At 40.1% G+C, this 16502-nt stretch overlaps 1 protein-coding gene across 7 annotated transcripts in view; it reads left to right on the forward strand.

The window, feature by feature from the left end:
• The window catches only part of TRAK2 (trafficking kinesin protein 2), a 233460-nt gene that overhangs the window by 192906 nt on the left and 24052 nt on the right, over window positions 1–16502 (forward strand). For all 7 annotated transcript variants that reach the window (XM_030209080.1, XM_030209083.1, XM_030209079.1 and 4 more), the window contains 2 exons: window positions 4738–4875; window positions 7573–7652. In XM_030209080.1, coding sequence (XP_030064940.1) covers window positions 4738–4875; window positions 7573–7652 — 218 coding nt within the window. The remainder of the gene's footprint in view (window positions 1–4737; window positions 4876–7572; window positions 7653–16502) is intronic.

Consider the following 16502-nt stretch of genomic DNA (forward strand, 5'->3'; position numbering starts at 1 on the left):
TGTTGCCACTAGCCAAATCACTATCCAATCAAGGCCTAAACCCATATATTTACGCTGACGACATCACAATATACATTCCATTCAAGAGCAACTTATCAGAAATTACAGATAAAAATTAAAAGCAGCTTCCAAATCATTAACTCAAGGGCTGATGCTTTCCTACTTAAACTCAATGCAGAAAAGACTCAGTCTTATCTTATCATCGCAGTTTAACAAGACTAATTACGCCAATATTAATACACTATGCCACACTCTCCCTATTGTGAATAACTTAAAACTCCTGGGTGTTACTATTGATCGAAATCTCACCCTTGATTGCCATTGAAGAATGTGACAAAGAATTTTTTTTTTTTGCTATGTGGAAGCTGAAAAGAGTGAAACCTTTTTTCCCAAGGGAAGTGTTCCGCAAACTAGTGCAATCGCTAGTACTGAGCCACCTGGATTACTGTAACTCCATTTTCGCAGGATGCAAAGAAAAAACCATTAAGAAACTCCAGACTGCCCAAAATACCGCAGCTAGACTCATATTCGGAAAAGGCGAAGTATGAGAGCGCCAAACCCCTCAGAGAAAAATTACATTGGTTTCCACTAAAAGATCGAATTGCATTCAAGGTTTGCACCTTAACCCATAAAATTATCCATGGAGAAGCTCCATCATACGTGTCAGACCTAATTGACTTACCTGCACGAAACATCAAAAGTTCATCACATACCTTCTTAAACCTCCACTACCCCAATTGTAGAGGACTCAAATACAAATCACTACACGCATCTACCTTCACATACCTCTGCACAAAATCATGGAATAAACTACCGAATGCTATAAAAACAACGCATGACTTGACAACCTTCCGGAAGTTATTGAAGACGCACCTGTTCAAAGAGACTTACAATAAAAATCCTCCTTAATGACTTGATTCCATTCTACATCTAAACCAACTAATACTGATCCCTTCTAATTTGATTATGTTAATCACATTATCACTATTGGTCATTATATCTTACCTGTTTTATTTTGTGTTATGTAAATAATTCTGCTAACCTATCTACCTAATTTCTTACACAGTAATATGTTAAACTAGTAAAAAAGGCCCGTTTCTGACACAAATGAAACGGGCGCTAGCAAGGTTTTCCTCTGAGTGTGTATGTTTGGGAGAGTGTATGTGAGAGTGAGTGTTTGAGAGTCAGAGTGAAAGTGGCCATCTGTCCCCTGCCCCCTCCATTCATCCTTTTCCAGCAATTCCCCTCTGTCCCTGAGCCCTGCCCTCCCAATCCATGCCCATCCATGCTCCTCTGTCACCTGGCCCCTCCATTTTTCCCTATCCAGCATTTCCCCTCTCTGCCTGAGGCCTGCTCTGCAATGCATATCCATCCATGCCCATCTGTCCCCTCCATTCATCCCTATCCAGCAATTCCCCTCTCCCTGAGTCCTGCCCTTCCAATCCATGCCCATCCATGCTCCTCTGTCACCTGGCCCCTCCATTTTTCCCTATCCAGCATTTCCCCTCTCTGCCTGAGGCCTGCTCTGCAATCCATATCCATCCATGCCCATCTGTCCCCTCCATTCATCCCTATCCAGCAATTCCCCTCTCCCTGAGTCCTGCCCTTCCAATCCATGCCCATCCATGCTCCTCTGTCACCTGGCCCCTCCATTTTTCCCTATCCAGCATTTCCACTCTCTGCCTGAGGCCTGCTCTGCAATCCATATCCATCCATGCCCATCTGTCCCCTCCATTCATCCCTATCCAGCAATTCCCTTCTCCCTGAGTCCTGCCCTTCCAATCCATGCCCATCCATGCTCATCTGTCACCTGGCCCCTCCATTTTTCCCTATCCAGCAATTTCCCTCTCTCCCTGAGTCCTGCCCTCCCAATCCATGCCCATCCATGCTCCTCTGTCCCCTGCCCCCTCCCTTCATCCATTTCCAGTAATTCCCCTCTCTCCCTGTGCCCTGCCCTCCCAATCCATACCCATCCATGCTCCTCTGTCCCCTGCCGCCTCCATTCATCCTTTTCCAGCAAGTCCCCTCTCGCCCTTCCATGCCCCCCCCGTCGCATCCATGCTACTCTCTCTCCCATGTCCCAGCCTGGCTCGCCCTCTTCTCCCCCCCCCCCCCCCCTTCGCATCCATGCATCGTTTTGGTTTTTTTTTTCTTCTTTTTCAATTTACCTCCGTGGTTCCGGCAACGAAGCGTCAGGGAAGGAGGCGGCGCTCCCGACGTCTAGCTTTCCCTTCGCTGTGTTCCGCCTTCTTTTTAAGGCGGAACACAGCGAAGGGAAGGCTAGACGTCGGGAGCGCCGCCTCCTTCCCTGACGTTTCGCTTCCGGATTTGTTTGTTTTGTCGCGAGGGCGGGGCAGAGACGGCTGGCTGGCTTGAAGGCTTCACACCACGAATCCACGAACCCTTCAGCCTCAGCCTGGGAGTGACGTCAGATGGCTTCAAGGCTTCAGGGCTTCAGGCTTCCGGCTTCAAGCTTCCAGCTTCACAGAACGTTGTCTTCAGAACGTTCACGGTGCGTTTTATTATATTAGATTAGACCATACCTCTTACTTTGTTTATGTTTATACCTTTTGCAGCATAGTGTAAGCCACATTGAGCCAACAAATAGGTGGGAAAATGTGGGGTACAAATGCAGCAAATAAAAGTTAACAAAATAATAAACTGGACCAACTCCAGGAATAATACATATAATAAGCAACTAAACATTTAAAAAAATTAAAAGAATCAAATTAAAAATTTCCTAAATAAAAAAAAGTTTTCAACAATTTTTGAAAGATCATATAGTTTGATTGCCTTCTCAGCTCAATGGGTAATTCATTGCAATAATTGCCAGCTAAAAAGCCAATGTACCCAGAAAGACCTGTTTATAAACAACCCGTTTTTGGGTCCGGATACTGTAAAAGTAAAAAATCTAGCTCTGGGCATAATATTTTGATGAGATAATCGTACCAGACCTATCATATATTCCGGTGCTTCATTGTGCACAATTTGAAAAACAAGACAACAGAGCTTAAGTACCACCCGTGCCTTGACTAGCAACCAATGCATCCATAACCATAGTGAGGAAATTCTATCAAATCAAGAAACCTTAAATATTGGTCATACGGTGGTATTTAATATTGTTTGAAGCATTTTTTAAAGTAGTATTATTACAACTTAAATAGATGATGATACAATAGTCAATATGTGACAGTACGATACTCTTCACAGTCTGTGTAAACATGGCCATTGCATAAGAGGTTTCTACATTTTGCAGCGCTGGGCCATCACTTCCAGTTCGAGGTTCACACATATTTGCTCGTCTGGTTAGTGTTAGGTTAGCAAGTTGTTTAAGATTGTTGTGTGTGTTCTGAATTTATCCTTGCCAAGGAGGTTTAGTGACATGATATAGCATGAGCCTATCTGGCCCATTACTGGGCTGAAGGCAGTGGGTGGAACTTGCCGCCATATTGGTCAGAACAAAACAATAGCACTCACTATTGAAAACAATAGCAAACTTGTGAGGTTTATATTGTTTTTCATTCTTTCTGTTAGGAGGGGATCAGTGGGATGTAAGGGGAGTTGTGGGGGTTGGGGAGTTTTCGAGGGGCCTTTGAAGGGGAGGAGGGTTATAGTTAAAATGTTTTTGACATTGCTCAAGAGCTTGCTTTTTTATTTGCAGTGCTGTATTGTGCATTTCAGTGCTGTGCTATATGCCTTTATTTTTGTTTGATGACAAAAAAAGATATTTCTATATAAAAACAATAGCCTTGGGCTACAGCAAAAACAGCTGCTTGGTTGCCGCCCACATCCCCCTGCAGCCCCAACTCTGCTCGGTGACAGCAGCGGCATGGGCAGCAGCTTGAACTTCTTTCAGAAATCCTTTGTTTTTCCATCTTGTCAGTTTGGTTCATAAGAAAAGAGTTCTTAAAAAACTGGCCTGAAAATATTTCTATTTCTATAAGGTCATATTTGAATTGCACAGTCCACAGAAATTTAACAGAATATTGTTATCCAGTTAACATTACCCTCATGTTCAGTGGCACTTAAATGTTGCTGAACTTAACTGAATAAAAGTATCTGCTTACCTTTAGGACAGCTGTCGTATCCACTTGAACTTTAGTCAAACCATGTTCCCAGTTATTTCTTCAACACTTGAACTCCCCAATGTGGACTTATATTGGAGTGAAGAAACTTATGAATGCAATAATTTTTTTCCTGTAATATTGTTTGTTTCTTTATTCAATTTTTCTTAACACAAGTTTGTATACTTGTAATGTGAAAATCGAATAAATAAATAATTTTTTTAAAAAACCATGTTCCCAGAATGCCTTCTGCAGCCCTGTTTGGGAGCAGCGAAATGTAAATACTGAACATAGGGGACTTTTAACTTCATAGATTTGTCTGGGTGATTCATAGAGTATCCAGACACATCTTTTCAAAAAATCTACTTCGTAGTTCATGATATTGCTATCTAAAATATCAGTCCTTGCTAATGTAGCAGGCAGCAAGCACAGCTGGATCTTCATAACTTGTATCTGTTGAGCAGTAATTGAGATTAGAGGAAAGTCAAATTTGATGAAAGGAAAAAAACTGAGCTCATAGAGTTAAGGTCACAAAGCAGCTGCACATACCTTTGTTTTAATTGTGTGACGCATTTGAAATACTGTAAAATTTGATTACACATCTGCTTTCAGCATTCTTTTTGTTCTTCAGTATGAAGCAGACTATTCATAAGAGTGTTTTTTCGCTCCTCAGTTGCATGAGTTGCAGGATCGGAATGCCGAGTGCTTGGGGATGTTAAACGAGTCACAAGAGGAAGTAAAAACACTTCGAAGTAAATCCAGCCCTGCAGCTATCCTCCAACGCCCCCAGTCATATTCAGGGTTTCCTGTGGTAAGAACACTTCTCTTCAGACACTCTTGCAAGTTAGCATCCACTCCGAGATCAGGGAATGATCTGATTCAGGGCCACATGTACAAATCATCTTCATTTGGGAACTGATTTTATAACAGTTATCATGTGAAAAGTCCATAAAGGCATAAAAGCATATCTTATTATAGGTCTGTTTTAGTGTTTTATAAAACCAATAAAGGATTTGGCCACTAGGTGGCAGTGTCATACAGTGGTTGACACTTCTTCCATTAGGGTGCTATAAACCCTTCTGCGGTGTTCCCAGCCCTGGACAGCCTAAGATCAAGTGTTGCCCGATTAGAATGTTTGTTTTCTTCCTTTAAACAACTAATGGTATATTTTAGAAAATCTCCAAACTTACCTCTCATTAAAATACAGTGAGCCTCCCCTTATTTTGGAAGAATTTCAGGAAAAGCAGAGAATATATTTTAAAACGATAAAATACTTTTTATGTGCACTAGGAAATGGTACAATGGGAATAGTAGTGGTAGACATTTGTGTATAAGAAACCCCTTCACGCTTGCCTGGCAACTTAATAGGGTTATTTATACACTGCACAAGAAAATTTATTTATTTATTTATTACATTTCCCCACCTCTTTGCAGGCTCAATGTGGCTTACATTACATCATGAATAGTGGAAATATGTAAGAAAATATACATTTAGTATTGCATAAGGATCTTGGGTAAAATGAAAATGATAAAGCAGGATGATAGAATAACAAGCAAATATCGTGAGGCAGTTCTGGATATATGTGTAAGGGTTCACATTTGTTGATCTTTGTGGTATGCCTTGTCAAAGAGATGGGTCTTCAGTAGTTTGCGGATGTTGGTTAGTTCATAGATTGTTTTTAAGTTGCGCGGCAGCGCGCTCCACAATTGTGTACTCAAGTACGAAAAGGTTGAAGCATGCGTTAGTTTGTATTTTAGACCTTGCAGTTGAGGAAGTGAAGATTAAGGAATGTGTGGGATGACTTTTTAGCGTTCCTGGGTGGTAAGTCTATCAGGTCTGACATGTAGGCTGGAGCGTCTCCGTGAATGATTTTGTGAACTAAGGTACGTATTTTGAACGTGATGCGTTCTTTAAGTGGTAGCCAGTGTAGTTTTTCTCGTAGGGGTTTAGCACTTTCTTATTTTGTTTTTCCGAATATGAGTCTAGCTGCAGTGTTCTGGGCTGTCTGAAGTTTCTTGATTATTTGCTCTTTGCAGCCAGCATAGAGAGTGTTGCAATAGTCTAGATGGCTGAGTACTATTGATTGTATCAGGTTGCGGAAGACGGTCCTTGGGAAGAAAGGTCTTACTCTTTTTAATTTCCACATTGAGTGGAACATCTTCTTGGTTGTTTTTCGCGTGATTCTCAAGTGTTAGGTGTCGATCAGTAGTAACTCCAAGAATTTTTAGGGTGTCCGAAATTGGAAGATTCAGTTTTGGTGTGTTAATGGTGGTGAATTTGTTCGTGTTGTGTTGAGAGGTGAGTATTAGGCATTGGGTTTTTTCTGCATTGAGTTTCAACTGAAATGCATCCGCCCATGAATGCATGATATGTAGACTCTGGTTGATGTCATTGGAAATTTCCTTTAAATCTTGTTTAAATGGGATGTATATTGTTACGTCGTCTGCATATATGTATGGGTTGAGGTTTTGGTTTGATAGTAGTTTGGCCAAGGGTATCATCATTAAGTTGAATTAGGGCGGTGAGAGGGGGAATCCCTGTGGAACTCCGCATTCAGGTATCCATGTGGCTGATGTAGTTGATACCCTAAAACGGGTTGAGGGCAACTAGGAACATTAGTGACTTGTGTGTGCCAAGAGTCATAGAGATGAGCTCTCCTTTCACAACTCTAGTGGAGCAGGGAGGTTTACTAAACTGTAAACTGAATAATGAACTGAGAAGGAAATGTGTAAAATTGAGAGGTGAGTCTAGAACAAAAGGTGCACACACGAACTTTGTAAACATTATGTGTTGACTATTTTGACAAAAGACTGAATTTTAAAAAGAGTATAGAAGGACCAAGAGAATTGAGAAATTAGCATAATTTGAAGAGCCTCTAATAGTGTTAGAATGAATGTACACCTGTGTTAAAGAAGGGAAAGCAAAAGAATCTGATTCAATATACGGAGAAAGAAGAGGCGAGCAGGCAGGTTTGAACTTACATTCAGAAGACAAGAGGAGAGGGTGTACAAAATTTTGTCCTGGGAGCCCAAAATTAACAGACAAGCATAAAATTAACATGAGGCCTTTCTAGACCACTCAGTTTCCTTTCTTGATGCAATATTGTAAACCTGCCAATGTCTAGCAAAAATATTTCTGAAAATTAAATGGTAAAGAGGTGAAATAAAATTTCATGTTACCTGATAGCTCTAGGAATTGATCCATTTTTAATATTTGAGTAATGAAGCCAAGTCTTATAATATAGGCTTAGAATCGACAAAAAAAATGCTTTGGGTAAAGACAATTATTTGATAAGACAAATCTAATCAGTGCTTGTTTAAGTTATAAATGGAAGGGATGGCATTTTTGTCTAGATGTATAAAAATGCTGTACACTGTACCAATGAAAGTGTAATGTGCCATTTGGGAATAAAGCTCAGCTGTATTACTTATAGGGAGGATGTAGCCCCAGATTTCCCTTGATAGATTTAGATATACCCTGTGCTAAAATCTTTGCCTACTTTCCCAGGATTCCCTGGCTGCTGAAATTGAGGGAACTATGCGCAGGGAGCTCTTTATGAATGAAGAGTCCTCTTTCGGTGAAAAGAAGTAAGTTCAACTTGTTTGTTTTCTACCTAAAAGCGTTTTCCATATCATCAAGCTGATCAATCCATAGACTGGTGGGTTGTGTCCATCTACCAGCAGGTGGAGATAGAGAGCAAACTTTTGCCTCCCTATATGTGGTCATGTGCTGCCGGAAACTCCTCAGTATGTTCTCTATCTCAGCAGGTGGTGGTCACACACAGCAGCAGCTCTGGCTAGGCCTCCAAGCCTAATCCTTAGGTTTTGTTGAGGCCTGGGGTTGAGGGCTCTTTTGAGCAAGTGCAAACCTGGTGGTGCCAGGTCCCTCCTTTTCTCCCCCCTCCCGCTGGCTCCGTTTAAAAAAAAAAAAAAAAAAAATTTTAAACGTCTTTAAAGGCGTTTAATTCGACGTTTCTTTAAACGTTCATTGCAGCTACTCACTGGGACACCAGTTCGTTACAGCTCGGAGCGGCAAGCAGGTAATTTTACCTTTTTATAGCGGGCAGGGGGTTCCCCGATTCTTCTCCTCGTGGCATATGGCGTCGGAGGGCGAGGGCGCAAAGGGTCGCTCCCCGGATCGCTGGAGCGCTTCTAGAGGGGATGCGGGGGTCTGCCTTTTCTGATTCTTGAAATTTACAGAGCTCTGAACACCATAGTTGATGCTGAGTGTTTATGAAACTTTTATGAAACTTTTCCCAGATTTCAAGTCTTCACCTTATTTGACAAGAGGAAAGAAGAAAATGCACTGGATAAAAACGACATATCTATATATTCTGAAACCAGAGAACAAGACAGATCAATTAATTTGATTCCACTTGTATAGGCAATATTGTTGTCTAAAATCCTTAAGGTCTAGAGAAAAATAACAAAACATATGTAAATTTATATCTTATCAACATTTACCTATAATATCATTTTACAATTTATTGCAAACATGGAAAGAGGGAAATGTCTGAGTTCTTCTGATTTGTCAACGTGTAGTTATGTATTTTTTTATGTTATGTTCTGAAACTAGAGAGAAAAAGTTTTGGTGGAGTATAATATAACTTTAGGCAAAGGAAGTTTTCTTTTTGGTCCATCCAGTCTGCCCAACAAGATAAACTCATATGTGCTACTTTTTGTGTATACCCTACCTTGATTTGTACCTGTCCTCTTCAGGGCACAGACTGTATAAGTCTGCCCAGCACTATCCCTGTCTCCCAACCACCAGCCCCGCCTCCCTCCCACTGGCTCTGCCACCCAATCACGGCTAAGCTCCTGGGGATCCATTCCTTCTGAACAGGATTCCTTTATATTTATCCCATGCATGTTTGAATTCCGTGAAAGCTCCTCTTGTACATCCTCCGTGAGGCATTCCCAAGGCAAGCTGGCTATATAGTGACGAAGCTGCACATAATGAAAATAGTCTCCTGCTTGCATGAAAAACCTGCTTTGAAGTTCTTTGAAAGGTTTGATCCGTCCTTCCTCGGTCAAAACCTGTAAAATGTACTCCAGGCCATTTTGTTGCCATCGCCGGAAAGCATAATGAAGTCGACCAGGTGGGAATTGGGGGTTACCGCAAATAGCCAAGAAGGGTGTGACTTTGCCAGAAAAGTGATGATACCTGCAAATCCACTGCCATACCACTTTAGCTGTAGGGAAGATGCATGAGCGTTTTAATACTTATGGAATTTGCCCGCCTCCACCATGCAGTAGGCTGCTAAAATGAATTCCCTGCAGTAAGGAGGTTTCCAGCTCCGTGTCCGAGAATTCCGAAGTTGACCTATACCAGTCTGAGATACGTCGCACTCCACTAGCCACCGTGAGGTGACGAATACTTAGAAGGCCCATCCCTCCATATTCACGAGGTATCTGTAAAGTTGAACTTGTTATACGTGGCTTCCGTCCTCTCCAGAGGAATCGTTGGACCTGCTTGTTTAATAATTGTTCGTCTTCCCGGCTAAGATAGAGTGGCGAAGTCTGAAAGATGTACAGCCACTTTGGCACTATCATCATGTTATATATTGCAATGCGACCCATATGTGACAGAGGGAGGTTTTCCCCACATTCTCAGCTTTGAACTTGTTGCGGCCATCAGTGGATCAATATTCTCTTTGTATAGCCTAGACATGTCTTGAGTTATGTATGTTCCTAAATATTTAAGCTTATCTCCCGCCCAGGTGAGTGGAAAGCCAGTACTGTCTGGTTTATTTTTATCTGGGTGTATTTCCATAGCCAGGGACTTCTGGGCATTTAATGTAAACCCCGAGAGGTGCCCAAACTCCTGCGTCACCTCCAGCACCCGGGTCAAGGAGCTGTATGGATGCGTTGTGACTACCATTAAGTCATCCGCAAAGACTAGTGATTTAACTACCTTCCCCCCTACCTGTACCCCTGGAATTCCTCCCGTGCTCTTTAAAACTCGCAACAGGGGCTCCAGCGATAGTATGAAAAGCACTGGGGAGAGCGGACAGCCTTGTCTGGTACCCCTTAGAATCTTGAAAGGATCAGCTCTTACCCCGTTCACCAGTATGGTAACCATAGGTTCTGTATAAAGGGTCTGTACTGCTCTATAAAACCAGCCACTGAACCCCATATGACTCAAAACTGCAAATAGGTATTTCCACCCCACCTGGTCGAACGCTTTTTCAGCATCGAATGAGTAAAGGTTAGTTGGGGTCTCTGTCAGCTGCCTTGTAGCCATAGCTAGCAAGAGCCGACACACATTTTTTGCTGCTTGCCTTGACCTGATAAATCCTACTTGTTCCTCACCCAGCAGTCTCGGCAAAATCTCCGCCAGCCGATTGGCTAGCACCTTTGCTAATATATTAATATATTTTGATCTACGTTTAAAAGGGATATGGGTCTGTAGGAACCTGCTTGATTCTCTGGACGTCCTGGCTTCAGAATCAGGGTAATCAGGGCTGAGTTTGAATATAATGGGAACTGTTCCCCCCCCCCCCCCCCAACAGCCTGGTCTAAATAATCACATAGAGAAGGGTAGAAGGAACTGGGTAGCATCTTATAAAATTCCCCTGAGTATCCATCAGGTCCCGGAGCAGACCCCGATGGTAGGGATTTGATTACTGTCTGGATCTCTTTTATATCTAAGGGCACTGTTAAAGCCTCTACCATGTTGCCACAGCTGCACTGCTGAGCAAGTTATGTGGTGGCATAGTCACTCTTGTGCCAAAATGGTGACAAAAGGGGAAGGGTAAGAGCTCTAACCTTCACTTCTGTTATCTGGTCACATAGAAGAAGGGTGTACAGCGCAGCGCCCCAGACTTCTTTTGGTTCCAGGGAGAGATCCCCCACCACCAGCTGAAGTATATCCAGGAACTATCTCTTTGAACATTCATTGTAGATTGATGTTGCAGATGAGGCACCTGGGGGCTGATGCTCAAAACTGCATCGCTGTACAGCACAGCACCAGAACACTGCCGCATAAGAGCTCCCTAATGCTTAATGCTAATGGCATGCAAATATAGGTGCACTGTTAGCATTCAGCATTAGGAAATAAAGATGGGGGAATGTGCCCAGCACTTGTGCCAAAAGCTGTGCAGTAAGCACAGCTCTTGTGATCATGCAGTCTGACTGGGGAGCAGGGAGCCTGGCCAGGGGGAAGAGGCGGATGTGGACCACTTTTAAAATTCTGAAGGTAACTCATGAAAAGCCGACTCAAGGGTATGTAATGCTTTACCTAGTACTGATAGACAGTATCACTGACCTAGTGGAAAGTTAATTTTTTTTATAGTAATTACTGCACTGTGATTCACAATCAAACTCACCATCACCATCATGTGCCAATTAACTCAAACCCTTGTGAGGAAAAAACAGTTGGAAGTGCTGTTCTTCAGGGGAGGCAAAGTAATGTACAGGTTCGCGAAGGAGATTTGTTCCTCTGAAACTGGGCTCTGTTGGACCAGTGGTGTCTCTTGATGAAGTAGTTTCGGGAAGCAACTTGAAGATAAGTGCACCTTTATTGAACTGTTTTGAGCACCCACTGATGAACTTTAGTTATTGGAGTATTGTTTGCATCTTAGAAGGACTATTATAAATACTGTTACTTTTCAGTGATTGTGAGTATGTGTGTGTCTTTTAAAAGTTAAAAGATTTGAAACCAAAGAGTTTTTCTCACAAAGGTTTGAGTTAATTGGCACACGAAAAGCTCTATGATGGTGTGTTGTGAGTGAACCTAAACATTTATGCTGCCTAATTTAGGAGGCCTGTTAATGACCCTCTATCCCCCTGATCCTTTAACAGAGTGCCTGCCAATTGCATTCTTAAATTTGTAGAATGCTAGCACTTAACACAGTTGCATGCACACTCTTGTATGTTAAGCGCCAGCCGAGATTTCAACGCTATTCTGGTGTATGCAAATGGCTTAGCACATAAATCCAAGAGGGGTGCGCAGATGAGAGGAGCATGGGCAGAACATAGGCGGGACTAACATTTACATACTGATTTACAGAATGCTGTTAGTTATGTACTGAAGTGCTGCATTTAGAAATGCCCATTTTTATGCCAACACTCAAAATGGCAAGTTGTAAAAATAACTATTAGTTAGTGACACTGTTTATCAAAAATATACAAAATGGGAGGAAGACTTCAGAAGCTCAGTCTGATTATATGAATCCTTGGATATCTATCCTTTCACTGAGCAGCTTCTGCATGAGTCAGAAAAACTTCCCAGATAATATTTATTTTATCTTCTAGTGTATTTACTTTTTAACCCAATTTTTCAGGTTTTTAAGGTTATATAAAAAAATCCAAATTATTGTGAAAAGATTTTTTAAATAGCAATATAATCATGTAACTTGAAGTATAGCAACTTAGCTTTTTATTGCCTTTTGCTCAACAGAGTGCTGCCATTTCACGTCTGTTTTGTCAGGAGCTTACACCAATTGTTGCCCAGCCATCTGCCCTTTAAAACAAAGACATTGGATTCAATAAAATATTACTGTTTGGCTCCATCTAAGCAATCAAGCCTAAGAGTTTTGTGTATCAAATCAAAATGAAAACCTTTACGTTAAGACTGCAAAGTGCATTTGACTTCAGCAATTAAATATAGGATTCAGCATGGTGCCTGCTATTTGTAAAAGATGCCATCATTCTGCAGCCAATCAATTTGCTAGTATTCATACAATGTACTATGACTGGATGTAAAAATTCAAAATGAAACTGACTACAAAGAAAGCATTTATTATTAAAGGAACATTTTCCATTCTATACAGACATTTAACCCTTTAGAGGTTAAAGACTAATCTATAAATCCATCTTTGTTCGATTTGTACTAATTTTCTTCCCCTATCGCCACCCCTTATATTGTCCTTAACATGATCTATGACCAAACACTTTAAATCCTGAAACTTATCGGAAAATTCCATACAGTGAGTTACTATTGGTGCTTCTTTCTTTTGATGTAATAAACAAAGCCTGTGTTCATTCATTCTTGTCTTTGAGTTGTAGTTTTGCCCACGTAAAGTTTCAAACAAAGTCAAATGAGTATATAAACCATAAACATACTGTTACAAGCTGTTCTGTATCTAAGCTTGTATATTTTTTTGGTCATTTGGATTTTGAAATTCATTTGTTTGTAGTGTTATCAAACAGGTCTTACAGCTGCTATATTTAAAATGACCTAGCTGAGATTGTGGTTCTGTAGGTAAAGTGTTATATCTACCTTGAGAAAGTTCTCTTAATTTTTTTTTATTTCTGGATAACGCTAATCTTAATATTTTGTTGTTCATAAAACAGATATGTTTGCACTCTGCATCAGTGTTTCCGCAATATATGAGCAGCTTGCATGGTTCCCTGTGTAAAGCGCATAACACAAGTTTCTTTTTTTGTTCCTTGTTTTGATTATCTTTAGGTGCTAGCAGTAATTCTCTATGATTATATTTAGCTTGTTTTAAAATCTTTTTAGGATAACCATGCTGCATTAATTTGGTATTTAAATTTGTAGATTTCTCTTTATTCTCTTTAGTATCTATACAATGTGTCGGTGTCTTAAATATTGTGAAAAAAGGAAGACTTGTTTTTAATGACATCGAATGACAATTATCAGGTTGCAATAATGAATTCCTGTCAGTGGTTTGAGTGAATATTACAGTAAAGAAGCATTCAGTTTCTTGTTAAGTGGAAGCATCAAAAAAATTCAGTATTTGATTTGAAGATTACTTCGTAAATTTGATGTTATTTGATGATGTCACTCAAATTCTTCAAGTTGATAATGTTTCCTTTCCATAGAAGAAATACTTCTATGTATCAATACCATTTGTAGATCAAAGTTGACCATCTATTTCTTTGCAACCATTGTTGTTCAAAATAAATCATGTAGAGGCATGCCACCGACAGAGCAAAAGTTGCTCCCATTGCAACTCCCTTCTTTTGCAAATAGAACTTTTCTTTAAACAGAAAAAAAATTGTAAGTAAGTGCAACTTCTTCTGTAGGTCTTTAAAAACTTGTTGGAATTAAAAGGGGTCTAGGTCTTGTCTCCAAAGCTGTTGATATGATTTCTAAACAATCTATTTGTGGTAATAAAGTATATAAAGGTACCATGTTCATGGTAACCATTGTAAATGGAAAATCCTCTTTAGGGATAGTTTCTTGAATGTTCAAAAACATGGGTGGTTTCTCAAATCAATTACTGTTTGCTACCAATAGTTTTAAAAACCAATCAATGAATTTCGATAACTGTTCCAATACCGAATTACAGGAAGAAACTATTGGATGACTTGGAGGCTTAAGGGAATCTTTATGTAATGACATCTCTAAGTTGACGGTTTATCTCCTCTTCAAAATACACTTCCTTTGTCCACATGTCGAATAATAATTGAGGGGCCAGTATTTAAACTTTCCAAAGCTATTCGTTTTTCTTTGGTCAAGTTGTATATTTTTGTATTAACACATTACTTTGAAACATTCTGCAATAGTAATCGTTTGAATGTGGCAACCAAAGGACCTGTTGGTGTCCATGTAGATTTTTTCTTAAAGATAGATCTGTCTGCAGAAGATGGTCACTGAAAATATTTTTTGTGAATAAGCAATGTTCTAACAAATCCTTCTAAATCCAGTTGAAACATATCAAATGTATTGCTTGGTACAAATGATAGTCTTCAATAACAATAAATATTCAGCAGACGTCAAGTTTCTGGTTGACAGATTGAACACTATTTCTTCTTTTTCCCTTGCAATATGGTGTTTGGTCAGTTGTCCTGCTGATTTTGATTGAATCTCCCTCTTCTGCGATAGGATTTTTCTCTCTCCAAAAAATCCTTCCTAGAATTACATTCATCTAATGACCCTGAAGATGATGTAGAGACAGTAAAATTTACTTTTTTACACGATGAAGTTTTGGACTCAGTGTACATCCAATGATAAACTTGGTTATAACTATAGTCCTTATTGTCCCTTGTAAATTTTTTCCTTTTCTGTATTTTTAAGATACTCTTTGTATTTATCCACATTAAGGGCCCTATTTACTAAGCCGCGCTGTAGGCATGCTAGTGTTTTTAGCATATGCTAAACGCTAGAGAGACACATAGGAATTTATGGGTGTATCTAGCATTTAGCGTGCACTAAAACTGCTAGTGCACCTTAATAAACAAGGCACTAACTGTAGTATCTTGAAATTGTTTCTCGAAAGTTTCCAATCCAAGAGCTGATTTTAAACATACTATTTCCTCCTCCATTTTTGCTCTTTCTTACTGTAATTCTTTCTTACTCTTTTCTATAATAAACAGCATCCGATCCAAAGAGCAATGGTTTAGAATCATGTTCCATTTTTAAACAAAGTCAGTATCCGATTTAAAAATTTGTGGTCCCATTTTTATGTCATTCAATCAAAAAAAGAATAAAATACTAAACAACATATATCACAAAATTGTGCATTATTTATTACAAACTTTGCTTAAAACCCCCTATTGCCATAAATCCACTCCGGATTTTATTATTATGCTTCACAGTGTACAGTCTCCCTGCTTATATTAAATACATCGATTTTCAAATGTTCACCAGTATGTTAATTTTGGAGATCTTTAACCGCAAAGTCTCCAGAGGGATATCACAAACTCTCCTGTGCTTATAAATCCAATGTTCAAGTGCGGCAAAGCTGCGGTGCCTTAAAGAATTCTTCAACTGGATATATCAACCAGAGCAGTTGTAGTCCATAGAATGACGAATCTTTGGATCAAATAAACGTCCACAATAGGGACCAAGGATATATTCAGAGTTATTCTGCTGACAGCTCAGAATAACTTAGAATATTATCCTTGGTCCCTATTGTGGATGGGGTTATGTGATGGGAAATGACACCCCCCCCCCCCCCCCCCCCCCGCCTCACAGCCTTGGAGGAATGTGCGCAGCTTAACGTTTTTCTCACAGGAAAGAAAATAGATTTTAGCCCCAGACTCGCCATTTTCATTTTTCTTTCAAAAGGATACCTTGTGTTTATTTTAAGCTGGATTGAGTTAGGTCCATCTGCTTTTAAGAATGACAGGAAGAACTAGTGTGCTGTACAAAGCCTTCTCTCACAGTCCTGCTTTTTGAAGAGATCATTAAATCTCTGTGTGAGCTGTTTGCTTTACAAGCACACTATTCTTGTCTGTGTAAGATCAATCAGTCTGTAGCCTCCCCTGCAACCCCTCCCTTTCCTTAGCCATCAGCCCAATTTTGTCTACAGACTCTCTAAAACCCCCCTTTCCCCTTCTAAGGCGCCATCCGTAGAAAGAACTAGTGTGTATTGGACAAGTTTGACTGTTGGCATACCAAATGTAACATTGAAATGTTTTAGTCGCTCACAGAGCTATTGTGTTGATATCTTTTCTTTATTTGACCAATAAAGACTTCATACAAATTAAAAAAAGAAAGAACTAGTGTGAATCTGTTGTGCTGTT

Source organism: Microcaecilia unicolor, chromosome 7 (genome assembly GCF_901765095.1).
Source record: "Microcaecilia unicolor chromosome 7, aMicUni1.1, whole genome shotgun sequence".
NCBI lineage: Eukaryota > Metazoa > Chordata > Amphibia > Gymnophiona > Siphonopidae > Microcaecilia > Microcaecilia unicolor.